The sequence below is a fragment of the Convolutriloba macropyga genome, chromosome 9 (genome assembly GCF_964194025.1).
Source record: "Convolutriloba macropyga chromosome 9, txConMacr16.3, whole genome shotgun sequence".
Classification (NCBI taxonomy): domain Eukaryota; kingdom Metazoa; phylum Xenacoelomorpha; order Acoela; family Convolutidae; genus Convolutriloba; species Convolutriloba macropyga.
In genome coordinates this window covers 5,538,794-5,564,015 of record NC_134476.1, presented here as the reverse complement: position 1 = coordinate 5,564,015, position 25,222 = coordinate 5,538,794, and the positions used below count along the sequence as shown (strand labels likewise).

The 25,222-nt window shown below is 36.3% G+C and overlaps 1 protein-coding gene across 1 annotated transcript in view; it reads right to left on the bottom strand.

The window, feature by feature from the left end:
• The window catches only part of LOC142345946 (uncharacterized), a 280,658-nt gene that overhangs the window by 39,482 nt on the left and 215,954 nt on the right, over positions 1–25,222 (bottom strand). The window contains exons 6-12 of the mRNA XM_075398413.1: positions 23,463–24,032; positions 21,261–21,896; positions 17,786–18,097; positions 14,513–17,523; positions 11,459–11,691; positions 10,633–10,807; positions 5,491–6,864 (exon numbers count right to left, since the gene is read on the bottom strand). Of these exons, the coding sequence (XP_075254528.1) occupies positions 5,491–6,864; positions 10,633–10,807; positions 11,459–11,691; positions 14,513–17,523; positions 17,786–18,097; positions 21,261–21,896; positions 23,463–24,032 (6,311 nt within the window). The remainder of the gene's footprint in view (positions 1–5,490; positions 6,865–10,632; positions 10,808–11,458; positions 11,692–14,512; positions 17,524–17,785; positions 18,098–21,260; positions 21,897–23,462; positions 24,033–25,222) is intronic.

Sequence of the window (25,222 nt, the reverse complement as noted above, 5' to 3'; positions counted from 1 at the left end):
GGGAAGTATTGAAGAAAGCAAACTTTTATGCCCATCTAATTTGTTTGTTTATTCTGTCAATTGAGTAGGACGGCAAACTTTGAAAAAATATTGCACTAAGTTCTAAATGCGATAAAACAAGTGATCTAAAGAGATTTATTCGAGCCTTTGAAGGTATTTGATTGCGTACCAAATAAATTGATCTGATAGCTAAAGCCATTTTACTGATCACATTATTAAGTTGTTTTTGGTAGGTCAGATCTTTGTCAAGAATAGCACCTATGTATCTGCATTCATCTATTGGTTTCAATGAATGACTTTTAAATTCAACGCAATTGACAGTTGGTAACTTTTCATTTTTGAAAACCATTATTTCTGTTTTCCCTTCATTTAGAGTTAACTTGTTTTGTTTCATATATTGTTCAGTTTCCATCAATATCTTTTTAGCCTTTGCTTTTAAAGACTGTTCATTTTTTTCATGACATAAAATTGCTGTGCCATCTGCAAATTGTAAAAAATTCGAATTTTTCCCTATTTCCTCTCCGAAGTCATTTACATAAAGTATGAATACTAGTGGTCCTAGTACAGTACCTTGTGGAACGCCATGATTAATAATTGTCCAGTCGGATTCAACTAGTCCGTTTCTGACACACTGTTTCCTGTTATTTAGAAACGAATTCAATAAGACTCTTGCGTTTTCTCCAAAACCATATTTTTCAATTTTTTGAATGAAAATGTCCAAGGATATTGAGTTAAAAGCTTTCGCTAAATCCAAAAAGATTGTTAAGACTATATTTCTTTCTTCAACATAATGATTTATTTTCTCTGTCAGTGCAATTATTGTATTAAGACACGACTTTTGTTTTTGGTAACCAAATTGATTTTTGTTAATTATTTTATTCATATCTAAAAGTTCCGACATTTGCTCCAAGAGAAGTCTTTCAAAAATTTTTGCTAATGTTGGAGTGCCCGAAATTGGTCGACAGTTTTCAGGGTTATGCCTGTCGCCTTTCTTATAGATGGGAGTGACATAGGCTTCATTTAAAATTTCAGGGAATGTGTTTGCGTTTATACACTCATTAATAGCAAACTGTAAATGGGTTCCAATGGACAACTTACAATCTTTCAGTGCCCAGGATGGTATATACCCTGGTCCAGCTGATTTTTGTGTTGGTAGTTTGTTGATAATTTTGTATAGTTCTCTTCTGGTTACCTGCCTGAAATTGAATTCATTTCCCTTAAAATTAAAAGAAGGCAACTTAGGAGCAATTATTTCGCCCTTGCAAAGTCCAAGACGGGCAAAACAACTATTCAAACAGTTAGCAATGCTTTTTCATCCGATTTTACGTTATGGCCCTCTTTAAGCTTTGGCATTTTTTCTGTCTGTTTCTTGGACAATATCGAAAAGTCTATTTAAGAAAGTTTTTGCTATTTGAATTTCTGCGGGAAGTATTTCATTTTCAAGAAGTAGTTTATGAGCACTGTCATATTTTGTTCGAAAAAAGCAATCTTTTATGCCCATCTAATTTGTTTGTTTATTCTGTCAATTGAGTAGGACGGCAAATTTTGAAAAAATATTGCACTAAATTCTAAATGCGATAAAACAAGTGATCTAAAGAGATTTATTCGAGCCTTTAAAGGTATTTGATTGCGTACCAAATAAATTGATCTGATAGCTAAAGCAATTTTACTGATCACATTATTAAGTTGTTTTTGGTAGGTCAGATCTTTGTCAAGAATAACACCTAGGTATCCGCATTCATCTATTGGTTTCAATGAATGACATTTAAATTCAACGCAATTGACAGTTGGTAACTTTTCATTTTTGAAAACCATTATTTCTGTTTTCCCTTAATTTAGAGTTAACTTGTTTTGTTTCATATATTGTTCAGTTTCCATCAATATCTTTTTAGCCTTTGCTTTTAAAGACTAGTCATTTTTTTCATGACAAAATTGCTGTATCATCTGCAAATTGTAAAACATTCGAATTTTTCCCTATTTCCTCTCCGAAGTCATTTACATAAAGTATGAATACTAGTGGTCCTAGTACAGTAACTTGTGGAACGCCATGATTAATAATTGTCCAGTCGGATTCAACTAGTCCGTTTCTGACACACTGTTTCCTGTTATTTAGAAACTAATTCAATAAGACTCTTGCGTTTTCTCCAAAACCATATTTTTCAATTTTTTGAATGAAAATGTCCAGGGATATTGAGTTAAAAGCTTTCGCTAAATCCAAAAAGATTGTTAAGACTATATTTCTTTCTTCAACATAATGATTAATTTTCTCTGTCAGTGCAATTATTGTATTAAGACACTTTTGTTTTTGGAAACCAAATTGATTTTTGTTAATTATTTTACGTTATGGCCCTCTTTAAGCTTTGGCATTTTTTCTGTCTGTTTATTTGAGTTAATTTTGTTCTTGATAAATTTCCATTGTTCTTTTGAAGTTGCAAGATTCTCGAAAAATTGTTTTGTATAATCGTTAGAAGCTTTACGTAATTTTCTATTAACATTGTTTTTAAGTACTTTGTAACTGTTAAAGAGCTTTTGATTAGGATCTTTTTTCCATTCATTGTACACACGATGCTTTTCATTAATGAGACTACGCAGTTCTTTTGATAGCCATTTTTTGTGCACCTTTTTTGTTTTCACTTCTATATTTTTCCAAAGGTGCGTGAATATATAATACGTTTTGGAAAATTTCAATAAATTTATGAAAAACTTCATTTGCTCCAATGTTTTTGTACATTAGTGACCAGTCTTGCAATGCAATATCACGGTTAAGCTTACTTCTTGTGTATCTCCTTTTATCTCGCATTGATTATTCCGTCTTTTGCTGCTCCCATTCTAATTTCAATGATGATTGAAATACAATAGTGAAATGATCATTTTCAAGTATTGACTCTATTATATCTGCTTCGAATATTTGATTTTTAGAAATAAAGCAGTGGTCGATTAAAGGAAATTTTTCTCCATTCGTCCATGATGCTTTTTTGTGTTCAGGCCCGTTATCTGCAATAAAGTTGTTTAGTAATTGTTTCCCAGTTTCTTTAAGTATATTTATGTTGTAATCTCCAAACAAAATTAGATTGTCAGTGCTGGAATAAACATTTGAAATTCCTGATGTCATTTCATCAAGGAAGAATTTTGAAAGGTTTACGTTTGAACAATACGCGACATTTATGAGCAGTTTTTCTTTCAGAGGCTCAGTTACTTCTATCCATAGTGATTCAAAAAAACTCCGGTTGATGGTGTTCAAGTTAATTCTTATTTTGATTGAAAACTGCTTGGGTATCCATATGCCTACACCTCCCCCTCTTTCAAATTCAGTTGATGATGATCTCGGCTGGTGAATAAATTGATGAATACTGCATAGAAAAGAATCTGGAATAGTATTTTTCTCTTTAATCCATGTTTCGGTAACAGCTAGGAGAGACGACTCGTCGAGAGTTGTCAAAAAATTTGATAACTTTTCGTATTTATTATTTAGGCTTCTACAATTCATGTACCAGAACTTGAGATCATCGTCTGTTCTGTTCTTTTCTTTGCAGTACTGGTCTATTGTTTTCAATTTTTCTATTTGAGCTGGGCCAGGGTTTGTTTCAATATCTCCACTTTTTTGCAGAATAATTGATATGACGGATAATAAATACGTAATATTGATGAAACCGAACCCTAGTGAAAACAAATTATTTGAATCTGACTAAAATTAAATTTTTGTTTCTTTGTATGATTTGAGTGCCTTTTGAAAAACGCAACTTCCCCCTTTACAAACAAAACCTATCATTAAAATAGGATGTTTTCTTCAAAAGAAACATTCAACGTTTCCATTAAAGAACTAAGAAATAAGTCACCCAAATGTATTAGAACTAATTGGGATAATTGAAGTTATTCTATCCCCTATTGAATGCCAAATAATTTGCATTTTGCTGTTTAGGACGCTTTTGTCTCAACGATATACCGTTTGATGAACAGTTGTAGCCAATATTTTTCATATGTTTCCGCAAAGTTTTAACTATTTTTTGAATTCCATACATGTTTGGGTGCACACCATCTTGTCTGATATCGTTTGCCTCAAGACCATAATTTAGGACGTATACATTGGACCACTGGAATTCGCCTCTAATTTGGTCAGCAAGGCTGTTGATTTCTTGGTTATAAGCATCAATTTCTTTGTTGTTCGAGTCCCGTCCGTATAATCCATTTTTTAATTGTGGAATTTGGCATATAGCAACCTTATGGGGCTTGAAGTTAGTTAAACTCCTCTTACTGACTAAGTCACCCATTTGCTCAGCTGCCCTTTTTCCAGCAGTACCTTGGTCAATTGCATTGTGTCCCAAATGCAAAACAGGGCTTTCAGGTTTTGTTCCAGCCGAATAAGAGTCCATAATGTTATTAACATCACGCATGGTTGCCGAAGGGTAAGAGTGTATTGCAGTTTCATTACTTATATCACCCTGTTTAACAAATTTATACGTGCTGTCTGATATGACAAGATAGTTAGTAAATCGTGGTACAAACTTCGGAAAAAACTGTCTTTTGTTGGCATTAACTTGTTTAGTTTCTTTGTCTTTGTTGCCATCAATAATTTTTGTCAACATTTTCTCATTTTTTCCTCTCAAAAAGACAAATTCTGACATTGCTTGGTCATACAGGGATTTGCTGTTCTCTAGAGCTGTTTGGAGTTCTCTATTTGATTGCTTGTTTTTTTCTAAGTCTTTTTTTAGTTCTGTTATTTCATCCTGTTGCAAGTTACTAGTATCGAGTGATGACCTTTTGTTCTCTCTTAGTTTTAGAATTTCTTGAATGAGTTTATCTTTGTTCCATTTCGCTAGAACAGCCGCTTCCATTTTGTCGCTGGATACACTGGGCTTGGTTATAATACACTAGTGACTCATTCGGAAAAAAAACGGTGAAAAAAAACAAGACCTGAAAGTGAAACAATTGTTAATTTGGAAAAAATTGGATTGGTCTCACCAGATGAAGAATACTAAAAGAAGTCCCAGATAAGAGTGCCGAATAGTTGATTCCAGCTAAGATATAAGTTGTGATTAATGAATGTCTTCTGATTAGTGCAAAAAAAAACTAATAAGTTGTCTTCAGGAAGAAAAATTTCAAAGGTGTATGTATTTGTGAAAATTCTATGCAGCTGACTTACAGTTGACTTCTGACTTTCTGTTATGACTTTCATGCGGCCGATAAAAAATTTACTTCTACAAAAAACCAAGTTACAATAAAAAATTTGGCAAATGGATGCAAACACGGCTAAAAAGTTTTTTCGCTCCACTTCCTGTTTCGGCGTGACCAAAATCACTAATTCAATTTAACTTCAAAAATTTTGAAATTGTGTGAACAGGTATGAAGACAGCGCCCATTAAAAAATCAAGTTCTTTGAATTGTAAAAAAAAAACTGGTTAGAAAACAGTTTATCAAAGTCAACGTCAACTCTTTATTCAACAGTTCTCCATTGCAGACTCCGATTGAAAAATGAAACCAGTGATTACTAACGTTGTTGTCTTTTGGAGTCAAAAATTGCTGTTCACTACAATGACCTCCTAAACTACCGCTGGACACCATTTCTGCAAACTTGATTCGAATAGCCGCCAACGTAGCTGCGGGGTTGCTCTGTAAATGCTTGAATGGCGACGCAGCTTTGCTTCCATAATTGACATTTTGGTCCAGAACTGCACTGGCTAGGATCACATTGGAGCTTCTGCTTCTAGTTAAGGGTCTCCGACCGGGTGAAATTTGGAGTTTGTTTGCAATTTTGAACCCAGTAAGGTCAACGGTACTGCTTGTGTTACTACTACCAGCATTAAAGCCATTATTATTATTACTGTTATAACTATTAATTGACTCGTTAGATATGACCAAGTTGTTCTTTTGCAGGTCGCTTTTGGATGGTTGCAAATTGGGTGGTACGTAGCTACGTGTAATAATTGGCCTTGAGACACGTGATAAACTGTGCCATTTAGGCCTGTCCGTTTTCCATCTATGTGGGACATTCTGACCAGATGCTATAACTGCGGATCTCATGACTGCTAATTTCTGATTAGTAGCTTCTAATTCGGCTGCTAAACTCGACTTGGCATCTTTTATATTTGGTCTACTTTTTACAACTGCTGCAGCAGTTGATGTCTTCGGGTGCTGTTCGATTTCTGCGTCTGGTTGCTTTTTATTTGTCTTAACAAATTCAACTTTGTCAACGAGTTCGGAAATTTTTGAATCAAGATTTTTCTGATCAGAATTTGAAACAGAGGTCCGAACAGTCGATGATGTATTAACTCCGTTCATTAGTAGTTTCGCAGTTTGTGATTCCGAGGAGTGACTGCTTAGATTATGTTCCCTACTGTCAATTTTCCCACGCATAGTGTCATTTGGTTTGGGCACAAAGCCATTTTTATCATTCGGCGGTTGTAATAGACCACTATCATGCATTTTCGCAGGTTCACTTTTGGTACTATCAGATACGGTTTTTACCAATTTGCAACTAGTCGATGACGAATTCCGTTTTCGTTTTCCAGAAGATCCAGGAACTGTTTTTCGCGCCATCAAACGAACCGGAGTCGGCGGTTTTTCTTGCTCAATTTTATTATCACCACCATCAGCTGTGCTATTATTATTATTTTGTTCTACTTTCATTTCATTAGTCACTACAAATCCACTGTTATTATTAATTTTATTAGGCACAGGTACTCTTCTGATTCTAGTTCTCGTAACTGAATCTTGTCTTGAAGATGTTGCATTGGTAGCATTACTTTCTGAGACTGTACTGATTTCACTCCCAGAGCCCTTATCAGTTAACTCGGCCGTCGTCATCTTCTGTAGCAGTTGTTTTTCGAACGCAATCATGGCCTTGTCTTTCTGCTCCAACTCCAACAACTGAAGATAAAAGTAAACATAACCAACTGACAACGTAAGAATTCACGCTCAAACGCGGGTAAGGTGCTCTATATTCGAGCCTAGTATTGGTAAGCCTCAGCTCAGCCCAAGGCGTCATTTTGAATTGAATTTTTAAAGGCTAACAAATAAAATTAGAGGCACCACTGTTGTTTTTTTTTGGGGGGGGGGATAAGTTGAGCTGGGTTTCTCCTTGACAATCGACTTACCCTAAAAAAGTTGATGAATTATGATTAGCAGGTTGAGGTTACAAATTTTTAATGGGGGTGATTGTTTTTAGGAGATATAGATGAACATTTCCAGAACCTACATGAAGAATTTGTGAATCTAAGTGTTTTGACGTTAAATTTGTAAAATTTAGCTTCTTAATTAGAGGATAAAAAGCTTAATCGTAACAGCGAGTAGCAGCATACTCTAATGAAGTTTAATAATTTAATGCACTCAGTATATGTTAGAGTATAGTTCTTGGAAGCCTAAGGTAATTAGAGTTCAAGGCCGAGGGCGCTTGCGCCCGAGGCTGAGCTAGAATTGCCGAAGGCTTCCCAGAACTATACTCTAACTTATTTAGACCCCAATTTGGCTGTTCAAAACTCAAAGCGAGAATTCAGTTAAAATTTATAGTAACATTGCAATTCTCGTGCAGCGAATCAATCCAACAATTGAATAATCGTTCAACCCAAATAATAGTTGGTTTTTTTCTGAATTCCTTGATATTATTGTAGGAGCGAATGGATCGCAGAGGTCGTCAGCCGGCTCTGTTGTGTCGCTCTCATTGTCACTCTTTATGGTTTTTAGAAAAATGAGCAATTTATAAAAATAGTTCTTTACATGGACTCAATTATAGACCTTAAAAAAGTCCTTTTGCCGAAGTTATATTTTGTGATTGTTTCTTGTTTTCAATTATCCCTTTTAATTATCTTTGAAAAGTGTATACTTTGTCTCATGAGAAAAAATTGGGCTTCCAATAAAATTTTCTAAGAAACATGCCTAAAGGCTTCCAAGAATTGTTTCCAAGGAGTTTGCTTAGTTGATTGCTCATTTTATACCATTTTGTAAGGTTGAACTCTTCGAGACAAGTGTGAAAAGTGCGCGAAAAACTGATTAAGTTCAAACTCTAGTGTGATATGAAACGTGAAATATTGAAAAAAATTGGAACGCTTGAAAAAGTATGAAATAATGACTTCTTGCTTCATCAACTTTCAAAATTAGTGATAGAGCCTAACTTTATTGTTGATTTTCTTAAACAGCGAAATTGAGGTCTAAGTCTCTAAAGATCAAGTCTTAGCGCTCGTGCTTTATTGGTTCATACATTGACTTTTCATTTCGCGTTTTGACCTTAAACGTATTTCGCGTAAGGTGTTGAAAAAATCTAAATTTCATTTCGAAGCCAATGAAAACAACTGCAGCACGCAAAATTAAACAATTAGAGATTTAAAATTACATTTCTGACATACAAAGCAAGCTGCAAGGTTGTAAAAGTTATTTTTGAGACATCTTGCTTCAATTTAAAAATATGCTTGTTTTATCTATTTTACAGCTAAAATTCAGCTTACTTTGACCAGCCTTCGCAATAAATAAGCTACATACTGATCGTAATATCCATAGAACGCAAACATTTGTACTAAAAACTAATTTACTGATTTTCCGGATAGCAAAAAATAATAGCAAATAATTCTGAAAATAAGATATTTTATTCATTTTTCGTCCCACTCAGGCAGGTTATGACAGGCAACTACTACTACCTAACAACTCAAATAGTTGTTCCGTGCAACTTTGATGCACAATGTAATAATTGTGTTTGATCTAAATTTTAAGTTATCCGAAAAAATCTTGATGTGCCTTTACGTTACAACGGTTTTTTTCCATGTGATGCTTCCAATAAGTTTGCTAAAAGGAGCCGGACATGGTGGCCTTCAACTTTATCATCAACAAATAAAATAAACATATCAGGCAGAGTGCCGAGAGACATCCCCGTCGACCCTACTGCCATCCGTTTGTTTCATCCCGTTTTGATTGAAATATTTAAAAAGTTGAAATTAAACAGCTGAAACTATTTTCATTCAGTCCGCAGCTTCATTGAAGTTGCTATAATGATGGATTCGTCCCGAATTGGAAGGCAAAAAATTCAACATTAACAATAAATAGACATTAGTCTTTCAGAAATTAGTAATAAAACACAGCCGGAAACAATCCGCCGTTGAACCCCGGGGATTGGAAAAGATCAGAAAAATTGGAAAAAATTTTTTACCAAATTCTTTCCAATTTAAGGATAAATTGAAAATCACGCTGCAATCCTACTTGCTTTTTCATTTCCTTTACTAATCCAGAGTGATTAAAATCGCCATTCTGATTGGACTTCTCACCGGCGTGAAAATGCCAATAAAGAGGAAGGGAGCCTTAACAATAGCCGTTGAGAATGCGCATAGCCGAAAGAAACCTTTAAGGTGCAAAACAACTAACTAGGGGGGGGGGGGGGGGGTGCGCACCCTCGATCGCTCGCATGAGCGTCACAGGCTTTATCCACTACACTACACAGGCTATGTAGTCTTCGCTCACCATCAATTTTATTTCAGCAAAGAATGCGCGTATTTCAATCACTAAAAAATCAAAAAGTCAAGCGTGAAAAAGTCACTCGGGGACTGAAATCGAAAGAATGTTCGAGAAAACCATCAAGCAAAAAAAAACTTTGCATAAAAGACATGTTAACAGTAATTGCTTCAAATTTTTTTCGGGAGCAATTAAACATATCTGAGCATATTGAACATAAATAATAGCTGTTTAAGCAGCCGACGGCTCTATAAAAACACAGAAAATGACTACTTGATTTAGTTGAACTATTTTCTGATTATGTACATCATTTGAGTATAATTGATGTTAGCTCAAACAAAATGCATCAGTTTTGTGGCAACTGTAAACTGATTTTGATGAACAGAAACACGGCCAAAACTCAAATCAAGAACGCTTCGGTAGTAGCCAGCTGGGGCTTAGGGATGCTGGGGGGCGGTTAAGCAATGGGGGAGTGGATAGGATTGTGGGAGATCTGGACGACAGGGGGTTCCAAATCGCCAGGTTGGACGAGGGTGGACGGGGTATTGGGTTTCGGTGAGGTGGAGGGTTCGGTGAGAGGGTTCGGTGGAGGGTTCGGTGAGTTGACAGAGGGGGCGGGGGGGCTGACTGAGGGGGGGGGGGGGGGGGGGGGGGTCGCATTAAAAAGGACCACATGACTAATATAATTGCTACAGTTCGTTTGGGAGCAATTAATGACTAATTGCTATTTGAAAATTATTTCTTTCTAAGTAATTTAGGGACAAAATGTTTATAAAGTGATTAAAATCCAAATGTTTTACCAAAATTTTGGTATGGTTATAAAAATTTGAGCTTACATTTTTTATTAAAATATAAACCGACAAATGTCGGAAGAATTGCTGTTGCAACGACAGGCGAGGCTGTAGCTGTTAATTCAGGGGCTGTAGCCTAGATCAATTTTTCTTTATGGGTGCAAAAAACCTTCACCCCCCCCCCCCCCGGATGTGTTGCAACCAATTTATATCAGCAACAAGCTTTACTTCGGAGTGAGAGCAATAGAGATCACTCAAAAATGAAGAACGAAAGCGTGAAAAAGACACTTGAGAAGTAACAGAATGTTCTAGAATAAACGCGCAAAATTGTCAAGCAAAAATTTGCTAAAAAAGACACAAGTAACAATAATTGCTATGAACTTCGTTCAAGAGCAATTAAAAAGTAACAGACCTTCCTATCACAGTCTCCGGCAGCTTGTCTAAGTGAGTCAATAGTCTTGTGAACTGTGGCTAGTTGTCTCTTCAAGTCGGATGCCAGCTGACCTGCATCAACTAGTTTAGACTGCGTCCTTCTCAGCTGCTTACGGGTTGCAATAATCGACAATTCTGTTTCTTCGCGGGATGTCCTTAAAAAAGTCAATAATTTCTGAATTTTCAGCGCTTTTATTGAAGTTTCCTTTAAAAAGTATACAAGTGTTATGGCTGGTACCTTAATTAGTTTAAGGCTTACAGCATTATTCGTCAGATAAATATTATGTATTAAGTTAGACCAGTTGTATCATGCGATGACAAATTTTTGTTAACCATTGTTTAAGAAATCAATTATAATGCTCTTTTTATAATGCTCATCAAGCTGTCCCTTGACGTCTCATAACTTTTGTTCTGAACTAATTGACGAAAATGTTACCATTACGGAACAAGTTATGGACTTTCCGATTACATACAATCGATTCATCAAAGAGAGTGCCAGATTTACTCTACCTGGAATCTACCTCTAGTTACAACAAAGCCGAACTGAGCTTGAACATCTACTTGTTCCAAAGCAATTTTTCAAGAAAAGTTTGTTATTATTTGCCGTACAAGGCAAAAATGGGATCTTTTCCGTTTGTGCCCCCCAGCCTAGTGGGTACATATTATTTGCACCCCCAAGATGCACGTGCAATATTTTTACATCAGGATTTACTATGTAACGGCACGTGCTCTGCAACTGGGGGGCGCAGAACATACTGGGGGGGCACAAACAGAAAAGATCCCAAAAATTATATAAACTAACTCACTTTACAAAAACAAGTTGTTTTTTGAATTTCTTGATGACTGCATTGCTAAACTTCGATGAATTTGCAGTCGTGGTAGAAGGAGATGTATTGAGTTGCTCATCTTTTGGCACTTCACTCCTTTTCGGACTACACTGGAGTAGATCAGTTGCTTCTTTAGTCGAGGTCACAGTATCAGAAACAATCTTAGCAACGCTATCAGCCTGAATATCTTCCGCCAAAGTGCTCTTCTCAGCCTAAAAAAATTAAAACAAAACATAGCCGCCAAAATGCCGGAAAATAGCCACCGTTATCGCGCTTAACGCACATCGGGATTGAAACAGAAAAAGAAAACATAACCGACTAACGCCGGGAGAATTGCCCTCAAACGACCGGCGAGCGGTTTGCTTTAGTAGTACCCCGCTTGGGAGAGATGCTAGCATGTGGCTTGAGCGGAGTGGCGGGGGGTGCGGTGGAGTTAAATATCAGCTAGCAACCACTCTAATGAACTTTAACCCAATGATGCAATATAACTTAATGACCGGGTTTTATCAGTTCATCCCGTTTGTTTGATTTTACTCTTTGACATTAACAGTATCCACTGAATTGCTTAATTTAATGAGTGAAAGAAATTAAAATCTATTGAGTTGAAACAATGAGCGACGCAAGCGACAAATCAAACACCAAAATCGTGACTTATGTAAAACGAAAAACGTAATCGAAAGCTAAACAGAATGAAGAAAACAAAGCAGCACAAGTCCTAACCTACAATTCAAAACATAGCCGGCAAATTGCCGGAAAATAGCCGACGTTGACCCGCTTGAAGCACATTGGGATTGAAACAGAAAAGGAAAAAATTAGATAGAAACTAACGTGTCAAAGTGTTCTTATTTGGTGTGCAAATTCTGCATATTCGGTTAGATTCTAAAACTACACTTAAATCAGCTTCTAAACTAAACGCTATTAAGCATAATAATAATACCAGCCAGCAATCGCTGTAATGAACTTTGATAACCTAAAGCACTCTGACTTAATGGCGGGCTTTATAAGATTAACCCGTTTCTTTTGATTTTGCTCCTTTGACTTTGACCGTGTTCACTTCATTACGTAATTCAATGAGTGAAAGAATTTAAAAACCATTCAGTTGAAACAGTCAGAGGTAAGTCAGAAGTCAAACGTGAAAATCAAACTTAAATCGGACTTATGTAAACGAAAAACGTGATCAAAAGGAAAAGCAAAATTTAAAAAAAGGAGAGCACCTAAATAATAGTCGCCGAGAGGCTGACGACGGCTATTAAGAATTTTCATTGAATAAACAAAAAATAGACCTATAATGGACTATTAATGGCTTGATAAAAACCATTTAGAAAGAAATTCGCTCAAAAAATCGAGAAAACAGCTAAAATCGTAGTGAAATTACTGCATGCGAACAAAAGATTAGCGAGAAAGCAATTTTTGTTCAAACACCCTTTTTCGAATAGCAAAATTAGAGTGACAAAATTGCATGCCGCAAAACCACTATCTTTATTTCTCCACTTCGTGCATCACCAAAATCACTCCAATTCGACTTGAATAATCACGATAATGTGAACAGGTTTTTAATAAAAGACTGCCCCAATACAATTCAATCTCCTCGAACTGTAAATAAGACAGCAGTACGGTCGAGTCCAGACCTATAAATCAAAAAAATTTCATTGACAAAAAAAACTAGACATTGAATGGATAGGGACTATGAATTGAAGATGAATGAACTAGGAATGGATAGGGAAAACTATTTAGAAAAAATCCGGTAAAAAAAAGTAAAAGACGAAGAGAAATTGCCGCGTGTGAGCAAAAATGACTAGCGAAACTGCCATTTTGAACTTTTGTTCAAACACCATTTCTTCACTTCAACTTTATTAAAACATACCCGCCAGATTGCCGGAAAATAGACGCCGTAGATTCCAATAAGCATGATTGGGATTGAAAGAATAGATATTGAAAAAAAGATTTTTGTACAAAAACATTTTTTAAGTCCGATTTATTTTGATGGCATTTCGTAGTTGAACATACTTCTGTTTCCTAGAGAGAGGCTACAGGGGATACTATCAATACCAATAAGCATTAGAGAGAGGTAAATTATACTTATAGGAACGACGTTCAAATAGCGGGCATCTAAAATTGGGCTTTATGGGTTTATTGCGTTTCTATTTCTGAGTTTAATTTTTATACTGACTCTGCACATTTTGAATTGCTTTGCTGAGCAACTGATGTTCAAAATCACTTTTATCAGAATGAGAGAAGAGAGAAACTAGCCTAGAGAAGTCAAAAAGATTTCACGCAGAATGTTGAAAAAGCGGCAAAATGAGGTAGGTAAAGCGAAATATTTTTTGTTCGACGAAGTAAAAAAAAATACGAGCTCTATAATTACCGGCTGAGAAGATGAGGGCGGCTATTAATAAAGTGAAAAAATTTCACGCCGCAAAACCACTTGGTTTTTCGCTCTACTTCCTGTTTCAGCGGGACCAAAATCACTTCAAATTGCCTTCAAAAATCATGATAATGTGTGAAGAGATCTCGAAAAAAGACAACAACCCAATACAATTCAAATTCTTTGAATTGTAACAAAAAAGGAGAGCGCCTAAATAATAGCCGTTGAGAGGCTGACGGTGGCTATTAAACAAAAACCAAAGTTTGGCGAATTACTTTTGAACGACAGGGAGCTTAATTAAAGAGTTGTTGGGTGTAGTTACTGGGGGAGGATGAATTAACTAAGATCTTCAAATGGTCGTATTAGAGCTCGTACTACTAATAAGATTTAGTGAAATATAAAGCTAACTTGTGTATTTTTCATTTGACTTTTACAAGCAAACTTTTACCACTATAGCTTAAAATCTAAGGTGAGAGCAACTTACATCACGCGAAAATCAACAAGTCAACATTCTAAATCAAAAGCAAAAGCAGAAATTATGCATAGAAAAACTGAAGACTACAATAATTGCTGAAACTTTGTTCAAGAAGAGCAATTAAAAACCCCTAGAAAATCACTGTTACCGTAACTCACAAAATCGAGCAAAAATAGGAAACTAATTCACGTACCGTCGCAGAAACCCGTGCATTATGTATCATTTCATCCAAATTCCCCGGCATAATACATTCCGCCACATCCTTTTGGATAACTTCTGGCACTGCTATTTTTCCTGTTGACTCTTCGACAATTTGCCCATTCTCTTCGAATCCTGAATTCGGCAAATCCGTTGCGGCATTCAAACTATCAATGCTCGCTTTGGTATCAAGTGGTTTAACTCTAGAATCTTCATCCTCCGCAGTTAGTTTACTTTCATTACTGACAACAATTTTAGTAGATAATTTATCTTGATTAAGTTTATTAAGTTCTGTTTCTGCTTTATTTTCGCCTTCTGAAACTTTTTTCTCAGTCATCAACGGTTTAAATTTGAAAGGCGACACAATTTTCACTCGCGGCTTAACACTGATTGGGGTTTCAGAAGAAAATTTCTCGTTGTTTACCTGCTTTTTAACTGGTTCGGAAGCACTGTCAAGTTCATCATCGTTATCAAAAATGTCAAATATATTGCTGTGACTTGAACTTTTTTCCTTGGCTGGTTCTTCGAACGCCTTTTCACTGCTTAGCTCAGATTTAAAAATTTTGGATGCGGGGTCATTTTTCAAACATGGAGCTTTTTGGTCACAATTCGAATTTGACTCAAAATTGACCTTGATTTCAAAATTTTCTACTCTTTTGTCCTCGGGACTTGTTTTAGTATTTTCTGACAGAGCTTCTGTTTTACTTTCAGTTTTGCAGGAATTGTTCAGGTTTTCAGCAGAAGTTATTTTGATCGGTTGTCTCGCATCATCATAATCAGCAATTTGAGAATCTTCAGATACGTTTGTTGCCATTCTTTGTTTAAACGCATCCTGGTCCATCCTTTTTGAAAGAGCGGGTTCTATATCGGACTTCAATACAGAAAATTGACCCGAAATCTCAGAATCAGAAACGGAAATTGCGTTCACCTCTCGCTCTTTTAGTCTTTCATCTTCGCGAGTTTTTGATTCTTTAAGCTCAGCTTCGCCAATTTGTCGAGTAAAAATGTTCTCTGCAAACGGGTCTGTGCTCAGACATACATTTCCACAATATTTCTTCCTCGCAAACGGGTTCAAGCTTCCCTTCGAATTTTGAGGGCGTTTACATTCAAATGTGAAATCGTCCTGGGAAGCCACCAAGTTATTCCTGGGGGTCCAGCTCAACATTGAGGTCATATGCTTACCTGTTAAAACATTAGAAGGCACTTCAACTTGAGACGAGCTTTGTGAAAATACGTCAGAATCAGACAATGACGCGAGCATAATGGAATCTTCTTTTGCTCTATGATCGTCATCATCGTCGGAACTCAATTCCTCTTGCAAATCTAGTCCAAAATTGATAACCAACGGAGGGTGTTTCGGAGCTTGACAATCATAGTTAACCCGTTTCGCGTTCACTTTTGAAAACGGGTTGTTTTTCTGTGGTAGCCGTTTACCGTTTCTGGAAACCGATGTAAGATTTGTTTGAGATATGTTCAATTTATTTGTACTAAACCTAGAACTGCGTCTTGTCATTACATGAGGGTTTGTTTTGACCAATTTTGTTTGAAAAGACTTCACAAATAGGTTTTTATGCACTGGTTTTGTGACTTTGCCAGAGAGCGTCACCGATGGTCGTTTTGTCCGCCGTTTCAATTGGGTTGAGCCAATCGGGAAACTTTTCCTGGACGATAGCTGCGGGTTTTCAGTGGGTTGCGATGTCAAAGCAATAGCTGTTTTACTAATTGCTGGACTATTAACTTTTCGAAACGCGCTTGTGTTCTTAGAATTACTAAGCAATATCCCCCCAGAAACGTTCACTTTGCTTTTCGACACTTGCATAGAAATTGACTCAACTGCACTTGACATAGTTTTACGTGGATCATTCTTGAGTTCAGTTTGATCAAAACTTTTGCTTTTAGCCGATAAAGTTTTCACAGATGCGGTCAAATTTGTGTTATTTTTCTTAAGCGATGAGTTCGGCGGCTGTGATAAGTTATTTAAGGTACTTTTCGAAATATCGGAAGTCTTGGCAGTTATTGAAGAATTTGCCTCAATTTTCTCAGAGCTTTGATTAAACGAAATAGTCTTGTTGTTCTTCGAGTCAACAGTAATGTCTATTTGCTTAACTTTTGATGCCTTTTCATTGCTAGCGATCTCCTCGACTTTATCGCTTGAGTCTTGGAACTCGGCGATCGTAAGTTTTCGTTCCGGCAACGAATCGACCGATTGTGCCCTCTCTATTTCGACAACAATTGTCGACAATTTAGCTTGACTTGGCGACTTTTGAATGGTTTTATTTTCAGCCATTCTCTTCGTCTCGTCTAATTTCTGCTCTATTTTTTCTGACTTTTGCGGCTGAAGAATAATCTTTGCTTCGGAATTGGAATTATTGACGACAGAATTTTCTAATGATAGTTTGTCCTTTTCAACCATACTTTTCATAGCTTCCCGTCGAAGCTCCAGAAGCTCAATTTCGGCATCAGAACTCGAATCCGAACTGATATTAGTGAGTCGGTTTTCGTTCACACCCGATTCTGATACTTGTTCACTCACTTCAGTTTCCTCGAAATAAGACTCGGCGTCGTCAAAAGCATCATCAATGTTATCATTGGGAAAGGTGTCCTCATTTGAAATAGCCACCAAACTTTCACAAGTTGGGGGAGAATTCGCAATTTCTACAACTTTTATTTCGTCATCAATTGGTACAATCAAAGGAGGTGAATGTGCTTTTTCGGCGTCATTTCCTGACGACGAACTTTTCCGACTACTTTGAGCACTGCCGGAGTTGCTACTACTGTTGCTTGAACTTGTTGCAGTGCTGCTTGATAAATTGTTCTGCTTAAACTTGATCGAGCTTCGCTTTTCGGCCATCGAGGCGACGGCTTCCTGCCAGAGACGTAGATTTTCGTCTTCCAAAGCAAACGCATTTTGCATGTTTGGGTAACTGGCACTCGGTCTCATTGCCGCAGATTGTGGTACATTAACATTTGGGTTGTCGGTTGATGGAACAACCGCAAATGCACCACCTGAAATATTTGAATATAAACTTACTATCGGATGAGACGCAACAGGAGTTGATTTTAAAAAAAAAATCGTAGATTGATGAATAACTAAACACCGAGTGAGAAATGGAGTCCCCGATATCGAATTCAGTTTCTGCTCGAAAAAAGATTGAACAAAAAAACCTAAATTCAAGTTCGAACGACTGCAAACAAACTTTGATGACAAACGGCGATGAGTTCACCGATTTTTCCTAAAAATATCTGTCGGTAATGTAAGATAACTCACCTGCCCCAATTTCGTTATTTCCGCGGGACGTCAAGGGCGCTATCTTGATTGTAGATCGCCGCTTGAAGGGTGGATCCGACGGTGGCTTGGACCAATTTGTCGGTCGACCTTGATGGGAAAATTGACTCAGCTCACAACTTCCAGAGGCTGGCAATTGTTTCCGCAAATCCGTATCTCTAACAACTTGATCAGGTACGTACTGAGCTTTCACAGGAGAATTGATGGCTCGATAGTCGACATCTCTAATTTGATCTGGCTGTTCATTTTTAGATGTTAACTTCTGATTGTGAGATCGCTGTTTAAAAGGAGGACCTAAAAAGGCACTTAGTTTTGATATATTTAAAGTTTTTAATCTAAGTTGTATGTTTGATAAGAAATACATAAGAAAAAAAAGCAAACACCCTCTTTCGGACGCTACTTTTGGAAATAGTCGAATTCAAACTCCCAACGCAAAAAAGGGAGGTATATGAAAGAATTTCAGATATCAGCCAGAAAATGAGAACATAGCTGGCAGATTGCCAGAAAATAGCCGCAATAGCTTCGCAGATCTGCAGTCTCAACAAAACAGTAAAAAAGACAGACCGAAAAAATTTGTCTTCATTGAAGGCTGATATGTTATATTTTGATAAAAAATCTGTACAAGTTTTTGCTGCCTCTATTAGCTGCTCTCAAATAACCGTCATTTAGACTGACACACACCCATTTGACCTTATCTTTTTGAATTAAAGTAAATAAAAGTCAATTTCAAAGTGAGGAAGTCATTTTTGAGAGTGAGGTAAGTCAAGTGTGACCAAAAATTTAATCACGCAAATGAACCAAAAAAACTCGCTCCACTAAGAGCGAAAAATGACGTCAGGCACGCACTTAAGTCGAAATTGCATGAACGAATGAACAAAAAGCAGATCTGAAGTGGTTGTGACGTCATATGGTCGTAACAGAAATCGCGACGACGAAATAAAAAAAACCTAGCAGGACAAGTCCTGACGTACAATTCAAAGAATTTTCATCGAATAAACAAACGACTAGACTTAGCAGCGACTCTGAGTGAACTGGGAAAACGATTTACAAAAAATCAGATCAAAAAATTTATTAAAAAAAACAGAAAATCAAAGTTAAAGTGCAGCATGTGGACAAAAAACTACTAGCAAAAAAGTGAAATTGGGTTTAAACAAAAAACTAGGCCTAGAATGAACTATGAATGGATTTGAAAAACCATTAAGAAAAAAATCCGATCCAAGAAATCGAAAAAACAGTAAAAAAAAACAAAGTGAAATTGCCGCATGTGAACAAAAAATCACTAGCGTTTTCTCACCGTTTTCTCACTCTACTTTAAAATTAGAGTGACAAGATTTCACACTGCAAAACCACTCGTTTTTTCGCTCCACTTCCTGTTTCCGCGTGACCAAAATGACTACCCCAATTTGACTTCAAAAATCATGAAAATGTGTGAACAGATCTTTAAAAAAAGACAGCGCCCCATTATAATTCAAATTCTCTGAATTGTAAAAACCAAGAAAAGGCCAATAATAGCCCCCAGCTATCGCTGTGCGGCTATTAAAAACGATTGGTGGTTCTCTGCAAAAAAAACATAGCCGGCAGATTGCCGGAAAATAGCCGCGATAGACGCTTGTGACCTTCCATGAATTGAAACAACTAAAGAAATAAGATAGACTAGCAGTCCTTTAATAGACCACTTAACTTTTTAGGTTAGATTCGGACTGTCAATTTTTTGACACATACGGTCTATAAGGAGAGCTTTTTCAAAATTGATATTCGAAATTAAAAACTCAAGACTAATATTCAAGAATTAGGGCATATAAGTTTGCAACTACTTAGATGCACACTATTGATCTTTAATATAAAAATGTTCATAAAATTTAAAGTTCCATAGGTGAGTTCAGAAGTCATTTTTTGAGTGAGGTAACTCACGCAATTGACCTAAAAGCAGAAATAACGTCACGCACAAAAATTTTAATTGCAAAGCAATAGAAGTCACTGAAGTCAATTCCAAGAGGTCAGGTCGTAAGAATCAGCGATTGAGACGACGAAATAAAAACATAGCAGGACAAGTTCTGAAATACAATCCAAGTAATTGAATGAAAAACAAACCTAATGAACCTGACCAGAAGATCAATTGAACAATCCCAGCCAACAAGACAAAATCTTAAAAGTTGAGAAACTAAAAGAACCAAACAAACTAACCAAAAAACGACCATTGCTTAAACCCTTGAAGCTTTAAACTTGAAGGCCATATATGACTCATTTCAAAATACTTATTAACTCACGCCAAAACCTTGAAAAAGATGAATCTGCCACAAAAAGTAGATAAATTGGACAAATATGACAAATGCATCAAGAAACTGAAAAGAGAAAATTTACCAAAAACAGGGCTATAACAACGATCAAACATTTTTTTGACTGTGGAGTTCTGTCTTGTAAACCGTCTACATCATTTAAAAACTTTCGTTGGCCAGTAAAGACAGTTAAACTCAGAGAATGACAAAAAATCGAAAAATTTGAAAACAATCGAAAATTTTAAATTGCAAGCTTTATTTAAAAAATTCCCTACAATTGCAAAATTAAAAAAATTGAAAATTATTTTATTGCCCCTATAAACTATGTAGTTACATACTAGCAAGCCCTATAGGAGGTTCCCTGGCCACTAAATAAAAATTTCAAAAATGTAAAGAAAAAAATCGCAACTATCAAAAAATTGGTAAAAGATATTAAAATGTTGAATACCATTCCATGGCCAACAAATATTTTCAGTAAACTGTTAGCAAACCCTAGATGAGGCTGGGAAACTTGAATAATGACAATAAATGTCAGAAAATTTGAAAAAAAACAAGTTTAATTTAAAAAAGTTGGTACAATTCATGAGGTTAAAATGATTAAAACCACTTCATTACCAATAGAAACTATGCAATAACCTATTATTAAACCCCAGAGGAGCTTTTTTGACATCAAAGTCTGAAACAACTCAAAAAATGACAAAAATTTTCAAACAATTTGAATAAGTTAGTAAAAAATACCGTGTTTATGTTTGGAGTAGCAATAGATATAGCGCTTAAACAGGCCGTAAAAAGCAATTACGTCTTGCAAAGGACCTTTAACAACTTTAATAAACCTCAATTCCATAAATGACGAAAAAGTGCTAAAAATTTCATTATTTTAGGCTCAAAAACTCCCAAAAATGACCTTTTAACCTTGAATTACGGCCTTCCCAGTAGCTTCACCACTCTGAGTACTTGAGGGACTACTAAACGCGGGCCTCTAATGAAACTTGATGCCCGCTGTGCCTTACCTGTTTATCCCGTTTTGAAAGCTCAGTCATGAAAACAGGTGTGAAAACATCTTACAAAAATAAAAAAAAAGACAGAGCACCAATACAATCCAATTCTTGGATTGTAAAAAAAAAACGACGATGTCCCAAATAATAGCCGCTATCGCTTCGCGGCTATTAATAATAACTTACTCTTAATTATTCCAATGGGATTCCTAGTCGAATCGGCACTTGTCAAGGTCTTGCTACTTCCCATTGCAGCGGCCGTATTAATCACTTGACTTGCAGAATCCTTCAAATTGGTTCCCGTATTCTTTCCGACCTTGAGAACAACAGGTGGTGGCGGTAATGGTGGCAAAGGCGGCTTTACAAGAGGTACCTGTCTTGGCAAAGGAGGTATAGGTGGAACGAATGTCGACTCATTGGAGTTTTTGACACTCTGAGGAGCATAATTTTGGGATGTCTCGACAATTGACGACGTTCCAACACTTCGCAATCCCAAATTTGAACCACTAAAACTTACAAAATTTGGCGGCTTTGTGGGACTGCTGCTCTGAAAGGTAGAAGTAGAAGGCGGTATTTGAGGCGGCAGCGCAGATTGTTGATGATATTGCTGCCAAACTGCAAACGGCGGAGGAGGTAAAAAGCCTGGCAATTGCGGTGGCACTGGTGCTGGGGTAAAAATTGGGTTCGGAAGCACTTGGGGTTGGAATGTTTGAGACGATATGGAAGTTTGTTCCTGAGATCCCGCAGAGATTTGGAGATTTGTCGGCTCTTCGTTGTCCGAAAGTTGTGGCGTTGTAGCTCCAAAGAGAATGGGCACACCCCCTAAAAATACAGTTTTTTAAGAGAGCTAATATTAAATTTCTCCTATTTTTACGTATAATTTTGAAAAATTATGCTGGTATTAATTCTAATATCCTAGCCAGGTTATTCAATTTCCAAAATTTGTATTGCACTTCAGAAGCGTCCTCTTCTGTTTTTGTTTAAGATATGTTTATATAATTCTGAGTGAACTTTGATTTTGGAACACGGTGGGTGACCTTGTAGTCACAGGGCAAACAATTGCAGTGGTATCGCCAAGATTGTTTAGGACTAAAAATGCAATGTGGACAAATGTAGCTCGGAAGGACACAACCCGAAAAAATTATAGTTTTCGTAATTATTATCAACCTTACAAAAACGTGGAACGAATTTGCATAAATTACCAAGTTTTGACAATTTTTCTGTGTCCTCTATGTGTCAATAAAAGCTTCTGTTGTCTTGCAGTTAAAAACTTTCGCGATATTTTATTCAGAAAACTTTCAATTTTTCTATTGATTCAAAATTTTAGACGTTTGATATTGCGAAGTAATACTAAAATTAAGATTTCAAACCTATTAAGACCCAAAACTATTAAACAATTTTATAAATTTGTAATATAGTGTTTTCTAAAACTTTTTATCTGTTTCGTATGTCTTTCAATGGTCACCGAAAGAATTCAACAAACAAGATTGGCATACGTAGTTGACAAGTTTTGACCCAAAATAAAAGGAAAGCAGCAAATTTTTCCGAAATATTGCTATAGAGGTGCAATATAAAAAAACTAGAGTACCACGATTACCAAACAACTTTTGTTTTTCATTTCCAAATGACCGTTTTAAAAGAAGAATAATTCTACTATTTCGTCACTGCTGCAGTTCTGCCGTTAATATTGCATCAAGGAAGGCTTTAAAATCTTGTTGTCATATTGAGCAAAGTTTTGATGAAAAATTTCTGACCGGAAAAGATTTGTTAATATCTGGTGAACCACACTCAGTTGAAACTTTGAATTAAAGTTTTTCCCGGGAATCAGTTCTTGCAAATAATCTGCAACACAATTTATTTTTGAGCGTCTTACGTCGCGCGCATATTCAAAAAGATATTGTACTTTCTTAAAGACAGCACAGGACGGCAAAATATTGCGAACTGCAAATTCATCTGGCAACACCGTGTGGTAATTTTTTAAATCGAGCCCTGTTGCGATCATTTTAAAATTGAACACAGTCAAAATGAGACACTCTTTTTTGAGCGAAAATTCTCTGCGTCTTTTTTCATGGGTGAGTAAACTCTGGAATAAATGGCTCGAAACTGCAACTGAAACAATTTTGAAAGTATCTTTGGATAGCATTTTTGATAATTCTTCACCATTGCTGATCAAAATCAGCAATGGTGAAGAATTTTCACCACGAACTTTATATCACATTGCAGCAACAATTCAAATGTATTTGAAGGACCAATCAAAAGGAAAAGGTTCCAATTGCTTTATAATTTTCGTTACATTTTTGATAAACTCATGGTTGTTTTTTTACGAAGGACGGGTGGGTGGGGAAAAAGGGTGGAGTACAAGGGGAGAAAAAATTGTGAATTCTCAACTTATGACCGTATTAATCACTTGACTTGCAGAATCCTTCAAATTGGTTCCCGTATTCTTTCCGACCTTGAGAACAACAGGTGGTGGCGGTAATGGTGGCAAAGGCGGCTTTACAAGAGGTACCTGTCTTGGCAAAGGAGGTATAGGTGGAACGAATGTCGACTCATTGGAGTTTTTGACACTCTGAGGAGCATAATTTTGGGATGTCTCGACAATTGACGACGTTCCAACACTTCGCAATCCCAAATTTGAACCACTAAAACTTACAAAATTTGGCGGCTTTGTGGGACTGCTGCTCTGAAAGGTAGAAGTAGAAGGCGGTATTTGAGGCGGCAGCGCAGATTGTTGATGATATTGCTGCCAAACTGCAAACGGCGGAGGAGGTAAAAAGCCTGGCAATTGCGGTGGCACTGGTGCTGGGGTAAAAATTGGGTTCGGAAGCACTTGGGGTTGGAATGTTTGAGACAATATGGAAGTTTGTTCCTGAGATCCCGCAGAGATTTGGAGATTTGTCGGCTCTTCGTTGTCCGAAAGTTGTGGCGTTGTAGCTCCAAAGAGAATGGGCACACCCCCTAAAAAAACAGTTTTTTAAGAGAGCTAATATTAAATTTCTCCTATTTTTACGTATAATTTTGAAAAATTATGCTGGTATTAATTCTAATATCCTAGCCAGGTTATTTAATTTCCAAAATTTGTATTGCACTTCAGAAGCGTCCTCTTCTGTTTTTGTTTAAGATATGTTTATATAATTCTGAGTGAACTTTGATTTTGGAACACGGTGGGTGACCTTGTAGTCACAGGGCAAACAATTGCAGTGGTATCGCCAAGATTGTTTAGGACTAAAAATGCAATGTGGACAAATGTAGCTCGGAAGGACACAACCCAAAAAAATTATAGTTTTCGTAATTATTATCAACCTTACAAAAACGTGGAGCGAATTTGCATAAATTACCAAGTTTTGACAATTTTTCTGTGTCCTCTATGTGTCAATAAAAGCTTCTGTTGTCTTGCAGTTAAAAACTTTCGCGATATTTTATTCAGAAAACTTTCAATTTTTCTATTGATTCAAAATTTTAGACGTTTGATATTGCGAAGTAATACTAAAATTAAGATTTCAAACCTATTAAGACCCAAAACTATTAAACAATTTTATAAATTTGTAATATAGTGTTTTCTAAAACTTTGTATCTGTTTCGTATGTCTTTCAATGGTCACCGAAACAATTCAACAAACAAGATTGGCATACGTAGTTGACAAGTTTTGACCCAAAATAAAAGGAAAGCAGCAAATTTTTCCGAAATATTGCTATAGAGGTGCAATATAAAAAAACTAGAGTACCACGATTACCAAACAACTTTTGTTTTTCATTTCCAAATGACCGTTTTAAAAGAAGAATAATTCTACTATTTCGTCACTGCTGCAGTTCTGCCGTTAATATTGCATCAAGGAAGGCTTTAAAATCTTGTTGTCATATTGAGCAAAGTTTTGATGAAAAATTTCTGACCGGAAAAGATTTGTTAATATCTGGTGAACCACACTCAGTTGAAACTTTGAATTAAAGTTTTTCCCGGGAATCAGTTCTTGCAAATAATCTGCAACACAATTTATTTTTGAGCGTCTTACGTCGCGCGCATATTCAAAAAGATATTGTACTTTCTTAAAGACAGCACAGGACGGCAAAATATTGCGAACTGCAAATTCATCTGGCAACACCGTGTGGTAATTTTTTAAATCGAGCCCTGTTGCGATCATTTTAAAATTG